The sequence below is a fragment of the Trifolium pratense genome, linkage group LG7 (assembly GCF_020283565.1).
Source record: "Trifolium pratense cultivar HEN17-A07 linkage group LG7, ARS_RC_1.1, whole genome shotgun sequence".
Lineage (NCBI taxonomy): Eukaryota > Viridiplantae > Streptophyta > Magnoliopsida > Fabales > Fabaceae > Trifolium > Trifolium pratense.
This window is the reverse complement of record NC_060065.1, coordinates 666,219-689,234: the sequence shown is the minus strand read 5'-3', so window position 1 is coordinate 689,234 and position 23,016 is coordinate 666,219. Positions and strand designations below refer to the sequence as shown.

The following is a 23,016-nucleotide window of genomic DNA, read 5'->3' as shown; positions in this document are numbered from 1 at the left end:
CTTTAAGCATTTTATTAAAAAACAAAAATATTAAAAAAATTAAACACTTCAATTTCCAATGTGTTGACTTTACGAATTTCCGTAAAAATTCTATAAAAAACTTAGTACTAGTTAAGGGCTTAAAAAGTGTCTGAGGGCACTATTTAGCATTTGCCTTAAAATATTCAAAAAAGGAAACTTTACATCAAAGAACACCAAAAATTTAATTTTAGAAACTTAATTAGACAAATTTTAAAAAGGTAAAATATAATTTTCTATTAATATAAATTATAGAGAATCAACAATATTCTATTAATGTTCATTTTTTAAAAGGTAAAAATTGGAATACAGTTATTTTTAGTCAAAAATTGGAATACAGTTGCCCACTAAAAAAAATACTTGTGAACATTTCAGTATCTCACACACTATTTGAAGGACTACATCATCCAACAGATTTGCAAGAGATTTGCATGTGTGAGGCGGATAAATCTTTAAAAATAACGACTATATCATACTTTAGGTTCTATACAATTGTTTGTTATTTTATTTTGTAAGTATGTTCTATACTTTTGTATGAGTTGTTGCTAGAAGATGTTGATCTAGGTGTGTTGGTGAACATTTTAAAATAATCTTAAGAATAAAAGATATTTATTTTATTTCATTATCGTTAATATTTATTTGAGCTTCAGTCATTGATGGGAAGTGGCGATTAAGGGGTCCTATCAACAACAAGAAGAATTAAGATCATTAAGATCAAGATTGATCGAGCGGACGTTACAAATGAAAATAATTCTATGAGTTGGGATCCAAGGACCAGATGGACTCTTGAAGTGAACTGGTTGAATCCTTAGGTATTGAACCGAGTACAACGACAAAAATGAACTTAGATTCGGTCGAAAAAACAAACATAAACACTAATTTTCTAACATTTCCATTAAAGAAAAACTTCAACAACAAGCAATATTAATCATCTTGATTTGCATTTTCTTCAAAAAAAAATGGATCTTGAATAACAAACTCTTATCATTCACGTATGCAATATTTTGATTCGGGTTTGCGAAAAGGTGGATAATTTCAAAACTATAGTTGGTATTTGGTGTGATCGAATAGCTACAAGCAATCACATTTTTCTTATATTTTTGAGTCTTTGACTGAAGCTACACACAATCACTTAACTTTTAACAATTGTTCTTTAAAGAAAACTACTTTTTTAACCTTTCAAAAAAATAAAAATTGTTAAAATTATGTATATCTTTGGTGATAGTTTTGTTTATAAAATAGAAATTTATTCAAGAAATAAAAAAATAAAAAATTAGGAGCATATAAATCTAATCCAATAAAATATAAAGACAAAAAAGAAAAAACTCAAATTATATAAGACTTCAACCTATATATTCTCGAATATATTACTTCACTCCAAAAATCAATAATATGTATATCCTGAAATATGGAGTATCTCAAATGACTTTATCTAGACATCTTCCAAGTCATCATTCAAACTAAAAATATAGTGATTGCTCGTCTCAATTGACTCTTTGTCGATCTTCATTGCATTATAGGCAATACAACTTCTTGCATCATACAAATTATTGTCTTTCATAATCAATGATAATAAGTCCGGCCAATGAATGTAATAAAAAAAATAAAGTTCACACTACAACACACAAGAGCTCATCTTATAGCTTAGTTTTGGAAACAATTGTTTTCCAGTCATTTTTCTAGAATAATTTTTTTTTTTTTTTTTATAAAAAGTTTTGGAATAAAAAAGAAGTTAAAAGTTTTTATTTTTTCTGACACAAAAAGAAGTTAAAAGTTAAAGATGATAAAACGCTATTTTTGGAGTGAAAGGACCAAATCTGAATTTATATTTGACAGTTTTTCTTCACACCCGACGTTTCCTTTCTACCTCCAAAGCACGCAAAAAAAATTGGAAAACATTTTCCGAATTTCTTTTAGTGTCAATTCACTGAAATTTACACTGAATTTTTTGTAAATTTTGAAGGGTGGAAAAGAATTCTTCATATTTTGTTCACTTTTGAAGTTCAGCCCATTAGCTGTAAAAAAAGGAGTTTAGCCCATTAAATTTTTGTTGTATTCGGCCCAGGCCCATTAGTTTTTGTCCTTCTGTTTGTAGATTAGGCTTAGCTTTTTTTTTTCTCCCTTGAATTCTGTTTGTTTTACTTTTAGCTTGTTTTTGTACATGGACCTAAATGAAACAAACAATAAATTTTGGATGTTTTCTCTTCTGCCCCCTCGAAATTTACTCTGAATTTGCACTAGAAAATATTCGGTTTTTGTGAACCAATTTTTTTTGTAAGGGAAAAATTGGAATATTGGGGGGTGTAAAAGAATCACGGGGGTCGGAAGAGAAAACATCTAAATTTTGTACATGGATCTAAATGAAACAAATAATAAAAAAGGTTAAGTAAATTTTTTAGAGATTTACTTTTCCCACCCTATTGGTTACTCACACGCCCTACGCCTTTCCTTTTTACCATTCCGCTACTTAAGTAGCGAACGTTATAAAAATGAAAATTTCTAAAAAATGTCGTCGGCTACTTAAGTAACAGACGTTATAAAAGTAGGGTGTTTTGGGGGTAGGGCGCGCGCCAGAATGAGTGGGTGGCAAAAAGAACGGTTTGTGTTGTTCCTATAAAAAAATATGGAATTCTAGTCTTTGCTAAATTTATTTTTTAGTTATTCTTAGAGTATCTTCAATAAGAGTATTAAAGAATGTTTTTATAGGCTAATGATTCATACCTTTTTTTTTTTTTTATCTTTAGACTTTCATGACGTGGAATAGGCGAATGCGTGTAACCGCATGCATGCATTCATGGTGCACCTAATCCAAATTCATTAAAAACAACTGAACATTGAATTGATGAGACATACAATTGAGACAATAGGAAAAAAAAAAAAAATCTCAATTTTTATCCCTACAAATATCAAGTTTTTCGGTTTGTGTTCCTATAAAAAAAATTAACATGGAATTCTAGTCTTTGCTAAATTTATTTTTTAGTTATTCTTAGAGTATCTTCAATAAGAATATTAAAGAATGTTTTATAAGCTAATGATCCATACCTTTTTTTTTTATCTTTAGAGTTTCATGACGTGGAATAGGCGAATGCGTGTAACCGCATGCACTCATTCATGGTGCACCTAATCCAAATCCATTGAAAACAACTTAACATTGAATTGATGAGACATACAGTTGAGACAATAGAAAAAAAAATGAAAAGTACATGTATGATTTTGGCAATTTTGTGTGTTACACCAAACCTAAATGCATTCGAAGTTTGTTTTACTTTGACAGAGTAAATCGAAGAAAAATTACTTGAATGTTAATTTGAAACTGGAAAACCATGATAGGTACATTTAGATGAGCAAAACTACTCCAAACACACAAAATTTGGCTTCAATTTTCATCACACTTTTGACATGAATTTAGCCACAAAATTAAGTTATTTTATTTTCTATTAGAAAATTCAATTTCCTTAAACTATTTGGCTTTGTAGAAAATGGGATTTGGTAGAAAAATAATAGTATGCTTGTTGATGATCATCACAATAGGGTGTAATGAGATTGATGGTAGAGAACCTGTGCTGCATAGGGTTGGAGGTGGAAAGTATACTTGGAAACCAAAAATTAACTTCACACAATGGGCAAGTAATGAGCACTTCTACAAGGATGATTGGCTATGTAAGTTCATTCATCATTTTTATATCTTCAAATTATTGATTGATATTTAAGAATATTTTATTTTATATCATTGCAATTTTTATTTTGCTAACTAAATTTCCTTTTGTCATAGATTTTGGTTTTGATAAGCACGTTTATAATGTTCTTGAGGTGAACAAAACAAGTTATGAGAAATGTATTGACACTGGCTACATAAACAACATCACTAGAGGAGGAAGAGATGTTTTCCCACTTTCAGAAGAGAGGACATATTACTTTCTATGTGGTAGAGGCTTTTGCTTCCAAGGAATGAAGGTTAAAATAACCGTTGAACCACTTGAGCTACCACTACTACCTCCTCCGACAATCCCGAATAAGGCTGGCTCATCAAGAAAAATGAATTACAGTGTATTCATTATGCTTTTAGTCATCGCTTTGGCGTGGATCTTCGTGTAGTGTCGCAAAAATCACATTTCATTACTTGCATTTGACTATAGTTACCATTTCGTCTACATGTTTTAGTTGTTTCTTTATCGTTGCCAAATTTATATCATAGTTAAATTATATGAAGTTGTAGACTCGTATGATTGTAAGAATAAATATAATTCAACGAGAAAATATAACACTATTTATCGGAAGACGATATAAATTTTATTTCTCATATTCAAGATTAAACATCGATCAAACCAAATTTGAAATTCATAATACGTTTTAATCCGACCGCAATGTAATTAAAATTAACTTCATAGTTTTATCGAACATTTTCCGATTCAACTGATTGAACCGACCAATTGTATTTAAATTTTTAAAACAAGGGTAAAACAATTTAACGAAATCATAAGATGCCATGTGGTTTGGAAGTATTTTTCAAATAAGACATATTATGTCCTATGTGATTGTTGGTTCCCAGCTGTATCTTGATTCCATACTTGAATTGTACAGTCTCCCCATTCTAATATTTTTGTTTTTTGTTTTGTTTTCAACCACCACTAGTTGAATCTGGTTCGAAGGTCAGTTCTGACATCAAGTGGTTGAAGCCCCCTCCCCATTCTACTATTACTACTACTTTGTGTTCTTTCTTTCTTTCTAGTTACTTCTTCCACTTTCCAAAATAAACCCTATTTTCTTTATATTATTTATCTATCACTCAAAAGAAAGAAAACAAAGAAAAAAGCAAAATAATTCAGGACCCTCCCTTTTTCTTTATTTTATTATCTTTTCTAGATTTCAATGTACGACTTATATTATTTTTTCATCAACTTGTTAACCTTTTTGTTCTATAAATTCACTGCTTCAAACTCATTCACTCCTCTTCCACTTTCCTCTTCTTTCTCTCTTTTAAGATATTTTCTTTCTTTTGTTTAGCTTTTGGATTTTCCCTTTCAAACCTCTGTTTCTCTGTTTTTCCTCTGTTTTCTCTTTCAAGCTTCAAAATCTTAAATGCTTAACATATTGTTATTGATGTTTGAGATTCATGAATCAAATTCTGAGTGAAATTTACCTTTCTGGTTGTATGATCAATTCTACTGTTAGGCGCAGGACTCATTTAGTTCAATCTTTCTCTGTTGTTTTCCTTTACTGGCTTTACTACGTTTCATGATTTCTATTTTCTAATCACTTATATTACTATTAATTTTCATTTTTCTGCAATTTTTTTTCTTTTTTCTTCTTAGTTTTTGGGTCCTGTGTCCAGTTTGTTTACTCTGTTTTGTGTTCTGTTTTCTCTGTTCTGTGCTCTGTTTTTTTGTTCTGTTTTCTCTGTTTTGTGTTCTGTTTCCTCTGTTCTGTGTTCTGTTTCTGCAACTAAACTCTCTCTATTTCACATGGCTTCTTCAAGTGGTACATCTTCAGGCTATTCTACACTACCAAACTCAGGTTCAGAGGAAGATTTGATGCTTCTAATGGATCAAAGAAAAAGAAAGAGAATGATATCAAACCGCGAATCGGCAAGAAGATCTCGATTAAGGAAACAAAAACACTTAGATGATCTTGCTGTTCAAGTGAGTCAGCTAAGAAATGAGAATCAGCAGATTCTAACTTCTGTTAACCTCACAACACAAAGATTCTTGGCTGTTGAATCTGAAAACTCTGTTCTTAGAGCTCAACTGAGTGAACTCAACAACAGATTTGAGTCATTGAATGAGATTATCAACTTCATGAATGTTACAAATGGTGTTTTTGAACCTGTTGTTGATAATAATAACAATTACTTCAATAACCCTTTGAATATGGCTTATTTGAATCAACCAATCATGGCTTCTGCAGACATGAACATGGTGCATTATTGATATTAGATCTATCGGGATTATGCCTGCTCTACTGCCTGTCTTGCTACCCTTCCGTGGACGCAAAACTTGCACTATGCACAGAGTCATTAATGGAAAAAAAGAAAGATATGAGATCTATTGGGTTTTGAAGTTTGGTTGTATTGAATCTGTTGTTGGTGGAAAAATCATGATTAGTGAAGATTATTGCCACATAGAGAGAGATATTAAGGAATAATGATGAATGTGTGTACTATTAGTAGTAGTAATGTATCATAAAGAGGGTAAAGCTTGTTAGGTGCTGTTTCTATTAATAACCCTTTGTAGTGTTCACACTTCATATATCACTATATTAAGGTTGTATTTTTATGATTGAGTCACTATTGTTGTTGTTAACTTGCTTCTTATAATAATATAATATAATCATATTAATATTGACTAAGTTCTCCATTTAATACTTTTTATTTTATTTTAAATTTATTTAGTGTCCCTCTTGCTATGATGCTTTGTATGATTTTATTGTTTTATATGTATCCTAAAATCAGTGATTTATTTGACTAGAATTGAGATGGTATACAATTTTGGCACTTGCTCAATGATAGTTGAGTAGACAAAGTTGAATTCATATTAATAATAATTCAACATTATAATAGTAAGTTTTGATTGAACTTAGACATACTAATGCATTGCATGTAATTAATCTTTCAATCAGTGGGTTTGTGCGTAAGCATAAATTTTATACAACTTTTCCAACTTATGTTTGCTTATATAGCATATTAGTTCTTGTGTTCTTGTCTTTACTTTCCATTAAGTTTCCACCACACTCACTAACATAGTGTAATATAAGTGGTAGATAATTAGATCTCTTAATTATTTAGTTTGAGGTTTGATTTCTGACCAATGTATACAGAGAAGTATTTATTGAGCCTGTCTTCCGAGAGCTCACTTAGTTGAGGAGTTAATTCTCAACACCGAAATACTCGGTTCGAGACTCAGCACGAAGATGCAAAAAAAAGAAGTATTTATTGAAAAATGTCAAACTCTTAAATAGATCTTAATTAATTACTGTGAAAATATATTTCTGTTTGTGTAGGGAGGGTTTAAGTAATGACTAGAGATACGTATCTTATTGGAAGGAAAAGTCCAAAAGTGAGCAGCAAAAGAAAGGGACAGGTGCTGTGGAGAGTTGGCCATGGCACCCCCAATTTGTGATCTTGTCATACTAGTTTTTAGTTTTTTTATTTATCAACTAAGGAAGAAATTCCTTGAAATAGGAAACACATAAACATCTACGGATGCTTGTGTCTATTATATTTTGTGATATTTCAAATCTTCAATTAATTTGAATCATTATGTTTCCAGCTATTTACTTGTCTCTTTACTTATGCCTAACACTGTGACCTACCCCAACCAAAATTACTTCATGTTTTAACTGTGTGAATTTAGTTGAATCATTTTTGTGTCACTGTAATTTTTATAAAAATTATACTTTATAACTTTAACAAAAATTAAGGTGGCAAACTTAGAACTGGCCTGTGAACAAGTACAATCATGTTACCCCTTTTTAATAAACAAAGAACTAGCTGGCTCCTCTTGAGGTCTGATGTTCGATTTTTTCTGGCGCCAATTTGAATGAGCTAATTTAGTTTCTTAAAAAAAAAGGAAACAATTAACTGCCAATGAAAAATATAAGAATGTGAGCTAATTTGTAAACCTAGCTTTTTTTAGAGGGTAAACCTTGCTTTTTGAGTTCTTATAAGTTGCAATATTAGAGTAAATAATGTGTGAATGGTAACTTCTACAGAAATAGTCTACAGTGGATTGATGTTTGAAAATAGTTCGAAACTCCAACAACGATCAACATTGTTTCTCGTAAATAAAAATTCATAGTATTACCGTCTTCACAATTAAGAAAGTGATTCGATCGACATTTGTTAGACAATAAAATAATATTATTTAAAAGACGTAAATAACTATCTCACTATATATCTCGACATTAAATCAATACCGATTAAGTCACTATCTCACTCATACATACATACGTAAATAACTCTAAATTGACGACATGAACCACATGTATAGCACTTCTCTACTCAATCAATTGGCCGTGTAGATTCTAGATTCTATAAAGTGATGTGACACTGAAATTGTAGATCACACTTTAGCAATAAGTGTAGTTGCACCATTTGTAGGTGCTTCTCTTAAGGAAATACTACATTTTAGTTCCAACACTTTTCTATTTTCATCTTAATATTAGTTTGCCTTTGGAAAGACAAAGATCATGAGCTTAACTTGAGAGAGAGCTAAACTGACACCAAAGAAACTGAAAGTAAAAGTTACATACAACTTTGTGTTAAAGCTGTTTCACCAAGTTCTTGGAAAGTAATTAAAAGTCATGTTTTTTAGTTATATATCATAGATGAGTGCGCTGATTTTGTGTGTAAGATCACAATTTCGCACGTGCAATGAACTAAGTTTACTGAGCCAGTGGTTTTTTGAACATGTAAATATGGTTTGCATAATGCCATGTTAAGTTCTGTGAATTTTTTTAAGCTGAATCTCATTAAATTAATGATAGATAATACATTAAGCATGTGGTTTTGTCACATGGAGCTAATTAAAATTCAGTTTAAAATATGACTTAGACTTATATACACTACTATGAAAAATTTGAAATACCAACAAAAATTTAGATATGCAAAATGACCATAATTCTGTCAAATTTGATGATCAAATTTATTTTTCTGTATGGAATTTTCCATCACATTTTTTTTTAAATAGGAAGAGAAATTAATATTAAAAAATGTATGTTAAATAATTGAGGAGCCACTAAGGAGTACTCTGTACAAAAATGGACCACAAATCATTTTGCAGCAAATAGAAAATTAAAAGTCATAGGTTCAAAACGCTCCATTGCAGCAAAGCCTGGCACCAATTTTAATTTTTTTTTTTTTAAACTGTGCTATAGTCCCACAGACTATTAGCAAGGACCACAATTAAAGGCCAACAAATTTCTATATAGACGGAACAAAAACAAAAATTGACACCGAGATGAATTGAATCTAAAACTTAGAAAAGAACATACTCTAAAGTCTCAAGTCTTTACCATCAGGCTAATTCCCCGTTAGCATTGAAATAACTTAATTGTTTATGAGGTTTATACCGTTGTTATTTCTATATTATTGCATGTATGGTCTGTGGAATTTTTTGTTAGAAAAGAATAAAAGGAGGATGAAGAATTTGTTGCAATAGCAAAGGCTGCTTTGCTTGCTCATAGTATAGGAAAAGTTTAAGCAAGCCAATTTGTACCTATAAAATCGTTTTAATTACATGTAGCAGCTTGTATTTGACTCCAATTACAAACACTTTGTTATAGCAGACTAAACTTTTCTATGGATCTTGAACTCTAATAAGATACGTGAACTAATAACTTTGATTTTCTTCATATACTAGTTTTTTATGGGGAAATAAAGTTTGATAAAATCATATACTGTACTTTGTTAAATAAATTCCTTTGGAGTTTGGAGAGTTAAGAAGTAATGAAGAAACTGATGTCACAAATTAAAGTGATAGTTACTCGACTTAAGGTATAAGCAACAAAAATAGATTCTATCGTGTATAATTTTCATTCATAAAATACCTCGACAAACTTATAATAATACATAAAAATTACATAAGATGTTTTGATAAGCTCAAAAATAAGCTAATCCAAACGGGTCCATTATCTCTTTATTTTAATGTTCAAATAAAATAATATTGTACTTCTCATACATAAGAGTCCAATTAAAAAATCACATCATCCCAACATATTTTTTGTAACATAAGAAAATAACACTACTTTGAACAAAAAAAATAACATAAACAACTAAGGCACTATGCCAAGGAAAACAACTACCCCTATAACATTTTTTTTTTTTAGAAAGACTACCCCCTATAACATCTTTCCCTAATGAGAACTAATTATCCCAATCTTTTGAATGCTTGATTAAACTAGATGGGGAAATTATGATAAGTCCAAATGCATGAAAACTTAAAAAGGCTATAGTCAAGTGGCAAAATAGGCTCCAACCCAACATTAAAATAAACAATATGACATATATAAAAACATTAAAACTTCTCTCATGCATTATATGATGTTAAGGTGAAATTTTGTTATCTTGCTCTCAATAGTTGCTTGGTGTCCTATCAACAGAATTTCCTATCCTCAACATGTAAGATATTTAACAAATTTTGTATGTATATAACCAGTGTATATGTACAACACAACATTTTCTCCAATATCTTTTAATTTTATAAAAAATAAGTTCGTTTAATTTCCCCTACCTATATATGTCTAATTAAGATTCCAACACTTTAACACTTCTACGTCTTAAACAACGAGAACAAATTATAACATTATAAAATGCCAGATATTTTTTTGATTCAGTACACGTCTTTTTTTTTAATCTTATAGATAGCAAGTACATGCACATGTCATTGTATGGTACGTATTCTTCCACAAAATACAAACCATGTTAGGGGTCTATTGAAGGGTTATCAAAGCTTCGATAACAATCCAAAAATAATAAAACAAGTGTTATAATGATTCATCAAGTACTTACGCAACTACTCTCAGAAAAAAAATAAAGGAGTACGTACGCAACTTATTATTTTTTTTAAGCTCTCTTTAATTTGAGAGTAATATTGAGGGGAGAACTTTGGAAAAAACGGGGGATGAAATTAAGGAAAATGAAAGGAAGGTTGGTCCCTAACTTGAATAAAGAGTTTATTTTTTTCATGGTGATATTTTTTTTTCCTCTTTAGTTATCGTGTTACAAATATGAAGTTTTAAGTTTAGCAAGGTAACCTATTTCTATGTCTAGTCATTGTGTTTTTGAGTCAATTCTTCATTGCATTGATAACTATTTGATTAATGAAATGAATTGAGTTTCTTTTTTGTAAAAAATTCAATTGAATGGTGACAAATTTATATATTATTTTTTTAGTTATCATGTTATAAGTGTCAAGTTTCAACCGCCACTTAACGTGACTAATCACAGTCAAAGAACCTCCAATAAAATTAATATTTTCTTTATAGCAGTCAGAGATCAAATCTCTGACTACTTGGTTAAAAAGCTCAAATTTCTTACCACTAGATCAATTCATTGTTGGTTTATACAAAATTCTTTTAATATGGAGAAACTTTAAAAATAGGAGGATTTATAATATTATTAATTAAAATTAAAAGTATATTATTATAAAAAAATTAAAAGTATATTAATCACAAGAATAAAAAAAAAATTGGTACAACAAGAATTCAATTTTTATTATCAAATAAGTTGCAAAATTTCTTGGACCAAAAAACAAAAGTTGCAAAATTTCTCTCACTTTACCTCATAAGTTTAAAAAGAAAAATAAGTCCCCTCTTCCAAAATTTCCACCCAAACATACCAAAAGATTTTTTACACAAATCTCTCAACTTTACAGTAGTTGAGGTTGATATTCTCTATACATCATCAATCACTAAAAAACTTTACTAATCGAGAAGTTGGAGAGGGAAATAAGAATATAAGATGACCTATTTTCACATTAGAATATCCCATGCCAAATTGAAATGACAATTATTTTTTTTTAATTACTAATCTCCGCTGTGAATTGAACATAAATGAAATACTTTAGTCCAAGTTCATTCATTAGTTTCCATAATTTTATTTTCTCCTCTTTCTTTCTTTTCTTCAAACCAAACACCCAACAGGATTAAATCGAGGCGTGTTTCATGAGATATTGTGGTGAAAAATTATTACTCAAGTTGGGAAGAATATTTCATAGCATAAATGTAAGATCTCCAATATTTTATACGACTAAATATTGGATGTTAAATAGACATCAAGAAAACAGACACAATGTTTTTGAGATGGGAATATTGTGACTGATATGTGGGGTAAGAATAAGATATTAATAGTACAAATTTCATTTTCACCTTCGTGGAATATTTTTCCCACATCTTTTTTAAATTTTATAACTTAAACCAAACGCACACTTCAATAGTATGAGCATGCAATCTTTAGCAATCCCAAACAAAGAGAGTAACTTACATGGAAAGTAGTCCAATAGTTAGAACAATAGGGAGACTTAAAAAAAGTTCCAATATGCATCATAGAAGCTTAATGGCCACCATTGAATTGGCATATATTTCTTTGCATGTAACAATATTTCAATTGGAGGGTTGGCAATAACTCTGGGAGAATAATTTGAAATTATCAACCAGGACAGGGAATTATAATTTTTTTATTTAAAAAAAGGCAGAATTATATAATGTACTATTTGGAACTTATTTAATCACAATTTTGTTTTGGTCTTAACCATATGGTTTCCAGCCCAGGAGAAACGAGCTTTGATAATTCGAAGTTTGATCTGAGAGATAAATAAACTTTTGACCAATGATTGTTCCAGCAAAGATTCGAATTCAAGTTTTTCGAACGGTTCCTCCTTGGCTAAAGCTCATTAACCACTTGACCACTTTGTTATGTTATCTACATTTTTTTTTTATCTCTAGTGAGGAATAAAACCTATATGCTTTATTTCTTATCAGCCCTATCTATTCCCATTAATAACATTTCCATTAACTCTGGTACACAAATGAAGAAAGAATAATTCCCAGATTACAAAAGGGAAATAGATAAATGGACGGTTTAGTGGTCTTAAGATAAAAGCATGAATTATAAACTCCCTCCGTCGCAAAATATAAGTTAAAATTGGTCAACAAAAGTGAATGTATTTAGTCCAAATTTTAAATCAAATACATCAAGTTTTTTGACTTATTTTTGCTTATATTTTGCAACGGAGGGAGTACATCTTTTGGTGATGCTCCATAGTGCTATATGTTATGTTATGTTATGTGAAGGAATGCAATATTTCTGTAAAGGAACAAAGATTCTCAGAATGTATAATTTCAATCAGATAATAAAGTTTCTCTTATTAGGGTTATTGGCATTTGGAACCATTATTAGAAAAAGATAGTAAAAGAAGTAGTAAGTCAAAAAATACATTATTAATTTCCTCATTTTGCCTCTTGTTTTAAAATTTGTTATGTATTTGGTATTCTCCTCTAGAAGAGAATTTTTTTTGGTGTTTGTCCTTTGTTTTCAAGTTCAAAATATACTACTGATAAGATTCCCATACCTATTGCCTGTAATACTAGGCTTGGCTTAGCTACAAAATTGTGACTCTTACTTGGTTTCCATTAGTTGCTTAAGTGACAAAGTAAAGTTAAAAAGATGAAACCACCCAAATTTACATTTCATTTACTTTTTCTTTAGAAATTAAAAGCAACAAAGATGGAAAAAGACATTAATTTTTAACAAGCAACAGAACTTATGAAAGTCGGTGTACTTTGCTGTTCTGGTTTATATATAATTCTATTATTCTATGTTTGGGGTGTGTATGTACAAGGCTGGTATTATTATATTATATGATGAATTTGATGCAAGTCTCAACATTAGAAAAGAGGGGCATGGGTGATGAAATCTCCCATGATGCCTTTTTTTTGGATTAGAATATTTGATTACATGTTTAAAAATTAAAGTTTAGGGTATTATTTATTGAAAAGGGGGGTGAGCATGTGGCCAGCCATGCAATTGAATGGTTCACATGCTTTGGTAAAAAGTTGTCCTAACTCTGCTTACATTTGGCAGGAGTTTAGTATTTTAATTAAGTTCTAATTGAAGTAGGTTAAAGTGATGTCATTTAGCAAGAGTGCTCTAGAATATGCCATGTTCTTTAAAAAAGGATTAAACAGAAATATATACATATAATCTGAGTAAAAAATGTGAGAAAAAGGGACTTACAGTGCAAACTGACAATATCACGAGTTCTCATTGGATGTTGCTGTAAAACTATTTTACATCGACAGTACAGCGAGTGCATGCATCTCCATTAAACCCTAAAAAATTGTTCTTAAATATGGCGTCGCTGAGCATCATCATTAGAAAGGGAGAGGGCCAGAGGTAGTTATTTGGTATTGGAGACAGGTATTCTTTTCCCCTTTGCAAACAGAGATTTTCAGTAAATTCATATATGTAACCAAAAACACTTGAAGTTCATATTAGGGATTCAAAGAATTGAAGTTAGCAATAATTTGTAAAAACTGATAAGGAATACTGCCTGATGAACTGACCAAAAGTACAGAAACTGAGACTACTTGGAATCAAAATTAAGGTTGAGCAATGAACCGATTCATACAAGTTTCTGACTATGGAAGCATTCTAATAAATTTAAAATATTTAACAGATTAATTTAAAAACATCTCTTGTCAGTTTCTCAAACTCAATGCCACAAGGTAGTAAAGAATAAGAAGTGCCATTTGTTTTTGAAGAAAAGAAATGGCATGTTATAATATAGATGGTGACTTCCTAGAGGTTATAAAATAGCACAAGAGTTTTATTTCTATCATAAATGACAAAATATATCAACAGTTTATTTTACCACCAAGGGATTTTAGATCTCTCACTTTATCCTTTAAAATGAGGCTTAACTTCAGAGGAGCATTCCTTCATGTTTATAGTTCATAAGATTGATGTCAGAATTTAAAACCATTGAGTTCCTGACACCATTGGCCTTCAATGCATGTTTGGTATCACGTGAGTTTACCGAAATTACGACGAGGCATCGTGATACGAAACATGCACTCGGTGCAGTTAAATATAAAGAAAAGGTGATGTTCAATGTTACTTCCTTAATTGGTTTCATTCGGTCCTTGATTGGTATCACCCCCCGCCCCACAAATGATATTTTATGAGTAGAGTAAAATGTCTTACAAATAGAAATTTAATTTAGTAACCTGTTCCTTAATTGATTGAGATATTTGTCCACCAGATTTAGAATTATGTTCACGAGTCAGAATACTAGCATAATCATTATTTATTCTCAAACTCTTGGTTTTGGACAAAAGATCTAAGCAGCTTTTCTTTAAATTTAATGAATGAAATCAATGAATGGTAGGTGCATGATACCAACTAAACCCATGTTACAAACAACAATCACGGGGGAATCAGTTTGCTTCACAGTCAGAGAAAAACTATTTTTAGGACAATAATCATGTTAAATTAAGACAATTAAAAACAGTTTCATTACAAACAAAGTTAAACTCGCCGAATTCATTTTAACATTTTTTATTGATTGTTGTTGTCTTCTATCCCTTCCCCCTTTCTATTGACAAATATAAGGTGACAAATGTCATTTTATATTTTTTTTTTCTATGTTTAAAATCTTCAAAGAATTCCTCCAAAGTTAAAGCATACAATTAGAAACATGACATTAATTTATCCTTTATTATCTAGTTCAAAATTCCTCTTTTTTCCATGATGATAGTTGGGTTTTTATTATAAGAATTAAGAATATTTCAAAGTTTTCTGAACATGATTAAGCCTGTGATAGGACTCTGGGTTTGGGCCCGGCCTAAAGCCCAACAACTAAACTGAATAGGGAAGCGAGGAAATATAAGGAGAGGGAGATCATTCAAGCATCATCATTACTGTTAGAAACCTTTTGGGTTGGGTAGAGAGAGATTCATCTCTTCTACAAGGAGCATTAGCTCTGGGATTACAGGGATTATCTTATGTAATAGTTCTGACTTTTTTATTTTAATTAAAAATACATTGTGCTGCTTGTTTTTAATTCGGGTTCCTAACACTCTGACTAAAATATGAAATTGGATTCTGCGAAGGGACTGGAGCAATGAAAAGAAAAATTAGTCCATGAAGCTTGATTGTAATTATATTGTGTCAATTTTATATTAAATTTTTTCTCAATACAGTTAGCTAAGTAGCAAAAGGGACAAAGCTCCTATACTGGCTAACATAAATTATCTGTTTAAGCAAAAGGGACGAAACTTTAAAAACCAATTGTGAATGCCGAAAAGAAAGGATAGAGGCAACTGGGAAAGATATTTTGATAATTTGTAAGCTACATCAAGTACAAACTTATGTGAAGCCATTAACCTAAACAACATGTTATAAAGCATTCAAATCTAATTTTGTTGAGCACAAAGCTTCATATTCTTATTCTTATGTCAAATATATGAATACAACTCCAGAAAAGGAGTACAATAATGATCAAAAAGTATAATTTCAGTTCAATTCTAAAATGTAAAGTTTTTGGCATTATTATCTAATTCTTTGCATGCAATTCATTACAAAAATCAAAGTTTCAAAATAGTAATCATTTTTCGACAGAATAGTATGATAATAAAAGTTCTTATTGATTTGATATCACATAATCTAATAAAAATGTATATTCAATGATACAACTTAATCGATTATCAAGTAACAATGTCTTTAACTAATGAACAGAATGTAAGTACTTCACAACAAAAAACATGTATATGTCCTTGCAACATACCTGAAAATTGCTAACAGTATCTGGCCAAAGAACTTCCAAAGAATGAATGTGGTTCTCCCTCTTTGGGTGTCCTATATGACCATATCTAAAGCAAATCAATGTTGTCAATCCCGAGAGTCTAGGTAAACTTGTGGAGCCTGCGTAGAATCGAGTTGTAGACTCAACTTGAGAGTTTGACAGCCTTGAACCACATAGAAACTGAATTATGTAGCAGTACTTTGACTATGCACATTTGTCACGAATTATGGATAGATCACAAGTATATCCCATCTTTTGATGTTCATCAGAAAAGGGCCATCACATCTCTCATGATTTACGTTTAAAATCTGAAATCATGTCCATGCAAGCAGAAAAATGCCTTGGCATTTAGAATTTGTCTCGATGGCCAAATTAGGCATCAAAGCTAACACAGCTCATGTGACTGTACACTGGTATTTCTCTACAAGTTTTCCTTTTATGCGTTACAACATTCAATCCAAGGACAATTCTCATGCTACCAATAATCTTTACAAGAGCAATCCCCATTTTTGAAATGATGGAAACGTATTCTGTCTCTTACTATGATGTCTCTTTGGTATACCTTAGAGATTAATTTCATGAATTCATGACAGTCCTTGCAAGACCTTAGGTTCTTTACAATCCTAATTTTGGACCTAGGACATGTCCTAATCAGTCCATAAGAAAGAGCTAGCTTCTCACTATGGTGAAGCAACTGAATGGCCTTCTCCTCATCATCCATCTCAAGCATTACCTCTGACACTTTTGGATTATACCCTTCTTTTCTAAGTTTATCCACCATCTGATCCAATTTGACAAATATTTTCTCTGCTTCAGGGTGATTATAATCCCCCATCACAAATTCATGCACAACACCGTCAACTTCAATCCTACTAGACCCTGGTGGCTTTAGCAGCCCCTTTTTATTCATCAACTCTCTCACCTCTGCCTTGTCACACCACTTCCCTACGGACGCATAAACATTACTAGCAAGTATGTAACTTCCACTATCATTTGCACTCATGCCTTGCAGTTCAAGGTGTTTCATCAAACGCTCAGCTCTTTCTGTATCTGCATGAACTTTGCACGCCCATATCAAGGTCCTCCAAAGGACTGCATCAGGTTTCATTGGCATTGCATTAATGAAATCTTCAGCTTCCTCCAAACACCCTCCTCTAGCAAGGAGGTCCACCAAGCAACCAAAATGTTGAATTGTGGGTTTCATACCATAACGCTTTTGGACATCACTGAAAAACATGTAACCTTCACGAACCAAGCCTGCATTCCTACACGCCGATAAAACCACTGTAACTGTCCTCTCATCAGGTTTTATATTACACTTTTCCATTTCAACAAACAAGTCAATTGCTTCTTTGCTCATCCCGTGACAAGCAAGGCCAGAAATCATTGCAGTCCAAACGAAAACATCTCTATCCACAACATCATCAAACACCTTCCTTGCACTCTCTAAACACCCACATTTCGAATACATATCAATTAGCGCAGTGCAAACATTACCCTTCAAATCAATCCCCTTCTCCTTCACAATCCCGTGCACTTTCCTCCCCACACTCAACGCACCCGAATCCGCACAAGCTCTCAAAACAGAAATCACCGTGGCATCATTCACATCCACTCCACCTTCCAACATTCTCTCAAACAACTCAATTGCCTCAATTGGAAGATCACAGTTAACAAAACCATCAATCATAGACGTCCAAGAAACCACATCTCTATAAGACATTCTATCAAACAGTTCACGTGCAACACCCAATTCACCAATTTCACAGTACATATGAATAAGCGAGTTTTGAATATATAAATCAGAACCAAAACCCAACTTAGTAATCAAACAATGAAGCTGTTTTCCTTGCTGGGTAAGTTTCAAACGAGCACAGCATTTGAGAACAAAAGGATAAGTGAAGTTATCAGGTGTAGGTACATGGTGGTTGTTGTTTGGTTGGAGCATGAAGATGAAGAGAGAAAGTGCTTGAAAATGATGGGTGGGGTTGGAACTATGAGAATAAGCACGAATGATGGTGTTGTAGTAGTAAGAGTTGAGAGATGGGTTTGTGTTGAGAAGAAGACGAGCGTAGTTGAGGTCACCGGAGGGTGAAAGAGCTGAGAAAGTGAAGAGTTTTGAGAAATTTTGTTGATTTTGGGTTTGTGATTTTAGGAATTGAGCATGAAGTTGCAGAGCTTGGGACATGTTTGTCACTTCCATGCTCAACCATTGCACAACAACATATCATATCCTTCAATTTTTAGTTTATCCCAATGTTTGGTTGTTGACTTGTTTCTTAAACTACATGTTTGGTTGTTTCTTAAGCTGCATTTTGACTTTTGTTTTTCACCATCGATATACGGACTACTGGACCGCTTAATCTGGTTCGAGGGTCAGTTTTTGCGTGGTTTCGGCTTCTTTCCAATCGCAGTTGCTGATATTGAACTGTGGTCTCCCTACCAAGTTCAACGTTAATTATCATTGAACCAACTAACGATTGATCATTTTGAAGCATCTTTAATCATATATAGTTCATCGATTATTATCTTCGATCCTTTTTATCAGAAAAAAAAAAAGACTTAAAGGGAGTTTCATTAAAGTACACATGCTAAATATTAGGATCACATTGTCATTCATATTACCTTAGTTTATTTCCATCTTATTATTATTAGTTGTTCAAAATAGCATTTCTCTTATTAAATAATGACCGAACGTATGTGCTAATGTACTAATTAAGTCATAAATTATAAGAACTAAATTACTTAATTCTTTATTAAATAATGATAAACAATAACAATATTGTATGGCAATGATGGAAATATCATAGACCAGACAACAACGTGTACAATAACAATAACAAACTAATTTATTGAAATGAAATTAAAATGTATGCGGATGCAATATAACCATTCTTTGACTAGAGACTGCTGAAATTGAAATTAGTGGTACATAGTATATTTATTCATGAGACTAAATTAAACAACTCAGTAATTTGAACCCATCTTATTAAGACTTGTTTTTGGCACACATGCAGAATTAACCAGAGAAAGGATCCTCATCACAGTATTTGCATTGACATTTCTTGAAAAAGAAACCACATTGTCCTGAGAGTGCATTTTCTACACTCTGGCAGTAATGGTTACAAACTGCTGAATGGAAGCATCTTGGATGAGGCCATGTCTCACTGTTACGCCAACATTTCTTGCTTGGTTTTGGTTCACCCTTCTCTTCTGAATGAGCTGCACATTAAACAAAAATTGTGTTTACTACTTTTAAAAAATGATCACATAAAATAATGTGATAAACAAAATTTAGTGTGACTTGCCAGATGTTACAAGGAGAATGATAGCAAAGAAAGCTGCAAAGATTTGAATACGATTAAGGAGTCTAGCCATGCTTGCTTATTCACTTGTGTTGTTGGTTGATATTATAAATGAAATTAAATGAGGATGTATACATATATATACTAACTAGTAATGTATCATATAGCTCATTTTCATGCTTAAATGGTGAACTCATTGTTAGGTTAAGTACACAAATAGCGTGTGTCCTGCTAGAGGGTAAGTCTCCCACACCTTAATTACTTTTTAGGCATCATAAGATTCAAAACGCTATCATATCTTACGATTTTTTAGATTTAAATTAGGCTACTATTGAAGTTATATTAATCAAGTCCGGCCCAGGTACATCCAACTCAATGAAACTGAACCTTTATTTTTAATGGGCCTCAAAAAATAAAATAAAATATAAAACATGAAAATGGTATATATGTTGAGCGACGTAAACAATTATATTTCAAATGATCTGGTGGTTTCTCAAGTTGTGTGTTTCCAAAGCATATCCGTGTTCAACACTAACAGAAGGTTTTGGCCTCTAAGTTATTCTAGTCGGCCCTAATATTAATATACTATATTCTCACATTGCTAAGGTTTTCTAGCCGGCCCTAACATTAGAGAAAAATTAAAGAGGATCCAAATCCAGATAAAGATCATCATGAACAACTTAACACTCTTTTCTTCCCCATCTTCTTCTTCTTCTTCTTCTGCCCTGTATCTCTCTCAACTCTGTTTAGAGGAGACGTGAAACAATGTTTTGAAATAAAATTTTTGTTTTTTACATTGTTAAACAATTTAAGAATATATCCATATATAGTTACATTGTTTTTTTTTAGAAAATTTGAAATTCTTCGGTATATTTTCCATTTCCTTCATTCTTTCTTTCTTTCATTCATTCATTCATTCATTCTTTCTTTCTTTCTCACCGGTCTCCTACAATGGAGATTCGCCCTATTCCTAGGCATTTCATGACTATACCAAGATACAAGCGCGTTTTACTGGTGGGAATGAGTTACTTAAATGACTTCAAACAGTTAACCATTTCGTGCTTTGATTATGACGTGTTTGACGTAAATAATAAAATTGAGGAACATAGCTATTTAAGCCCGAAAACATCGAAGTGATGTTTGATGCCGATTACTATTTCACGGAGAAGGCTACTGCACAAAATGTATTTAACAGACTCTTAGAGCTCGAGACATTGCATGGAGATACGCTTTTATTCTACTTCACATATCATGGAGACCGAAGAAAAGCATCAAAGAACTCTAATAACAATAACAATTATTTCGAATACTTGCTTTTGGCTGAAGATACCATGCATCTTTACTAGTAATTTCGTTGATTTACAATTTTTTTTGTTACTTATGTTAGTATATATCTTTACCAATTGTCATGTTGTTTGACTTATGTGAGACTCTATAATATTTAATGTAAGTTTTCCTATTTGTTTTATATTCAAGAAAGTTCTACTTCAATATATGACTTAATTCACATATTCAGGATATAATCATATTTGTTGGTATACAATTGAGTGACATGTTTCATTCTCTCCTACTGTGTGCGTATCTGTTTGTGAATGTGTGTGTGTGAGAAAGCACTACACAAGTTTAGGAGTAAATTTATGCAGAAACAGACCAGATTTAAACTCCTATATTCCTAAGTTTGTTTGACTTATATGAGACGTTTATTAATTTTTTCTTAATATCAAATGTATTCAATGTTACTCCTAAATTTTCGTATGATAAATTTGCATTATTTTAGGAGTCAGTTTATACTGAAACATATCAAATTTGAAAAGGTTTTTATTATTCTACAGACGTTATGATGCGACGAAAAACAAAGCATATGTGTTTTGGGAGCTGCTTGGTCATACTAACTGATTCGTGTCACTCAGGAAGGTTTCTTGGGATAAACAAATAGGTTGCAGCATAAGAAAACCAACATTACCACCACTATTTAAGGGACCTCTTATGCAGGATCTGGGAATTCATATTTCTGGCTGCCAGTCAGATGAAATCACCACTTTTGTATATTAGATAAAGGAAGAGAGGGGATTATGGCTCAACATTTACCAATGCTTACCCCAAAGTTTTGCGCAAAACTCGTAGACAAGTCAGATATCGTGAATTGATGGATAGAACAAATGAGAAATTTGCGAGGCAGTCGAAATCGCCACAGACCTGCGGTCTATACTGCAACGCAGAACAGTCAAACAAGCAATTTATTAAATTTGTTTACATGAGACGTGGCTATTTATTAAATTTGTTTAAATGGAACACCACATACAAACAAACTGTCACAAACACTTCTTCTTCTTCTTCTTCTTCTTCTTCTTCTTCTTCTTCTTCTTCTTCTTCTTCTTCTTCTTCTTCTTCTTCTTCTTCTTCTTCTTCTTCTTCTTCTTCTTCTTCTTCTTCTTCTTCTTTGTTTATATGAAACAGGACCTCTATTTTTTATGGCCTCGAAAAATAAAATAAAAAACGTGAAAATTGTATATATGTTGAGCGACATAAACAATTATATTTCAACTCATCTGGTGGTTTCTCATGTTGTGCATTTTCAATTTCAAAGTGTATCCGTGTTCAATACTAATAGAAGGTTTTGACCTCTAAATTATTCTGGTCGACCCTGATATTAATATATTATATTCTCACATTGCTAAGGTATTCAAACTCTTTTATATATATATGCAATCAGGGCCGGTCCCGAGTATTTGGAGGCCCGACTTAAATATTAAAATGGGCCCTTAATAAAAAAATACAATTTTTTAAAAATATCATGTTTTACAAAAAAAAAATTGAAATAAATAGAGCTAAAATTATGCAAAAAAAATGATCATTGCTGAGATTTGAACCACAGACCATGCACACACAAATATCACAACTTACCATTAGTCTATTAATGCAAATACAATACTTAATTAAAATTGACAATATATAACTATTAATAATGTAAGGTCTCGAAATTTTGTGGCCTAAATTTTTATCGAAATTTGGAGGCCCGATGCCGTCGCATATGTTGCCTATGTGCTAGGGCCGGCCCTGTATGCAATGAATGCTCTTATTCTTTCATTTAGCTTTTAGGGTGAGATCAAAGTTTGTTTAATATAGTACTAGCGGCCAGACAGGGCGCGTTCCGCGCCTGTCTGTGTCTATTATACAAACTTATGTAAAAAAAATATATGTATTATGTTATGGTGAGTTTGTTAATAAAAAATTTTGTTGCTAAAAAGAAATATGACTTATGTTATGGTGAATTTGTTAATAAAATATTTTTGCTACTAAACAAAATCAAGGGTATTATTAATATTATGAAAAATTCACACAAAAAAATTTTATATCCTCTTTATATATAGGTATAGATCAGAGTCAGATGATAT

General features: G+C 31.6%; 3 protein-coding genes across 3 annotated transcripts; 2 read left to right on the top strand and 1 right to left on the bottom strand.

Moving 5' to 3' along the window:
- The first annotated feature begins 3,497 nt into the window (after positions 1-3,497).
- LOC123899202 (lamin-like protein) lies at positions 3,498-4,113 on the top strand. Its single transcript, XM_045950275.1, has 2 exons — positions 3,498-3,678; positions 3,791-4,113. The coding sequence occupies exons 1-2, from the start codon at positions 3,498-3,500 to the stop codon at positions 4,111-4,113; spliced, it is 504 nt and encodes a 167-aa protein (XP_045806231.1).
- A 713-nt stretch (positions 4,114-4,826) lies between these two features.
- LOC123899201 (bZIP transcription factor 11-like) lies at positions 4,827-6,359 on the top strand. The gene has a single exon (XM_045950274.1). The coding sequence runs from the start codon at positions 5,481-5,483 to the stop codon at positions 5,943-5,945; it is 465 nt and encodes a 154-aa protein (XP_045806230.1). The 5' UTR covers positions 4,827-5,480; the 3' UTR covers positions 5,946-6,359.
- Positions 6,360-13,673: 7,314 nt separating this feature from the next.
- Positions 13,674-18,552, bottom strand: LOC123899200 (pentatricopeptide repeat-containing protein At4g21065-like). The gene is made up of 2 exons (XM_045950273.1): positions 16,299-18,552; positions 13,674-13,943 (listed from the first exon to the last, which is right to left on the bottom strand). The coding sequence occupies exon 1, from the start codon at positions 18,517-18,519 to the stop codon at positions 16,792-16,794; it is 1,728 nt and encodes a 575-aa protein (XP_045806229.1). The 5' UTR covers positions 18,520-18,552; the 3' UTR covers positions 13,674-13,943; positions 16,299-16,791.
- Positions 18,553-23,016: the final 4,464 nt, after the last annotated feature.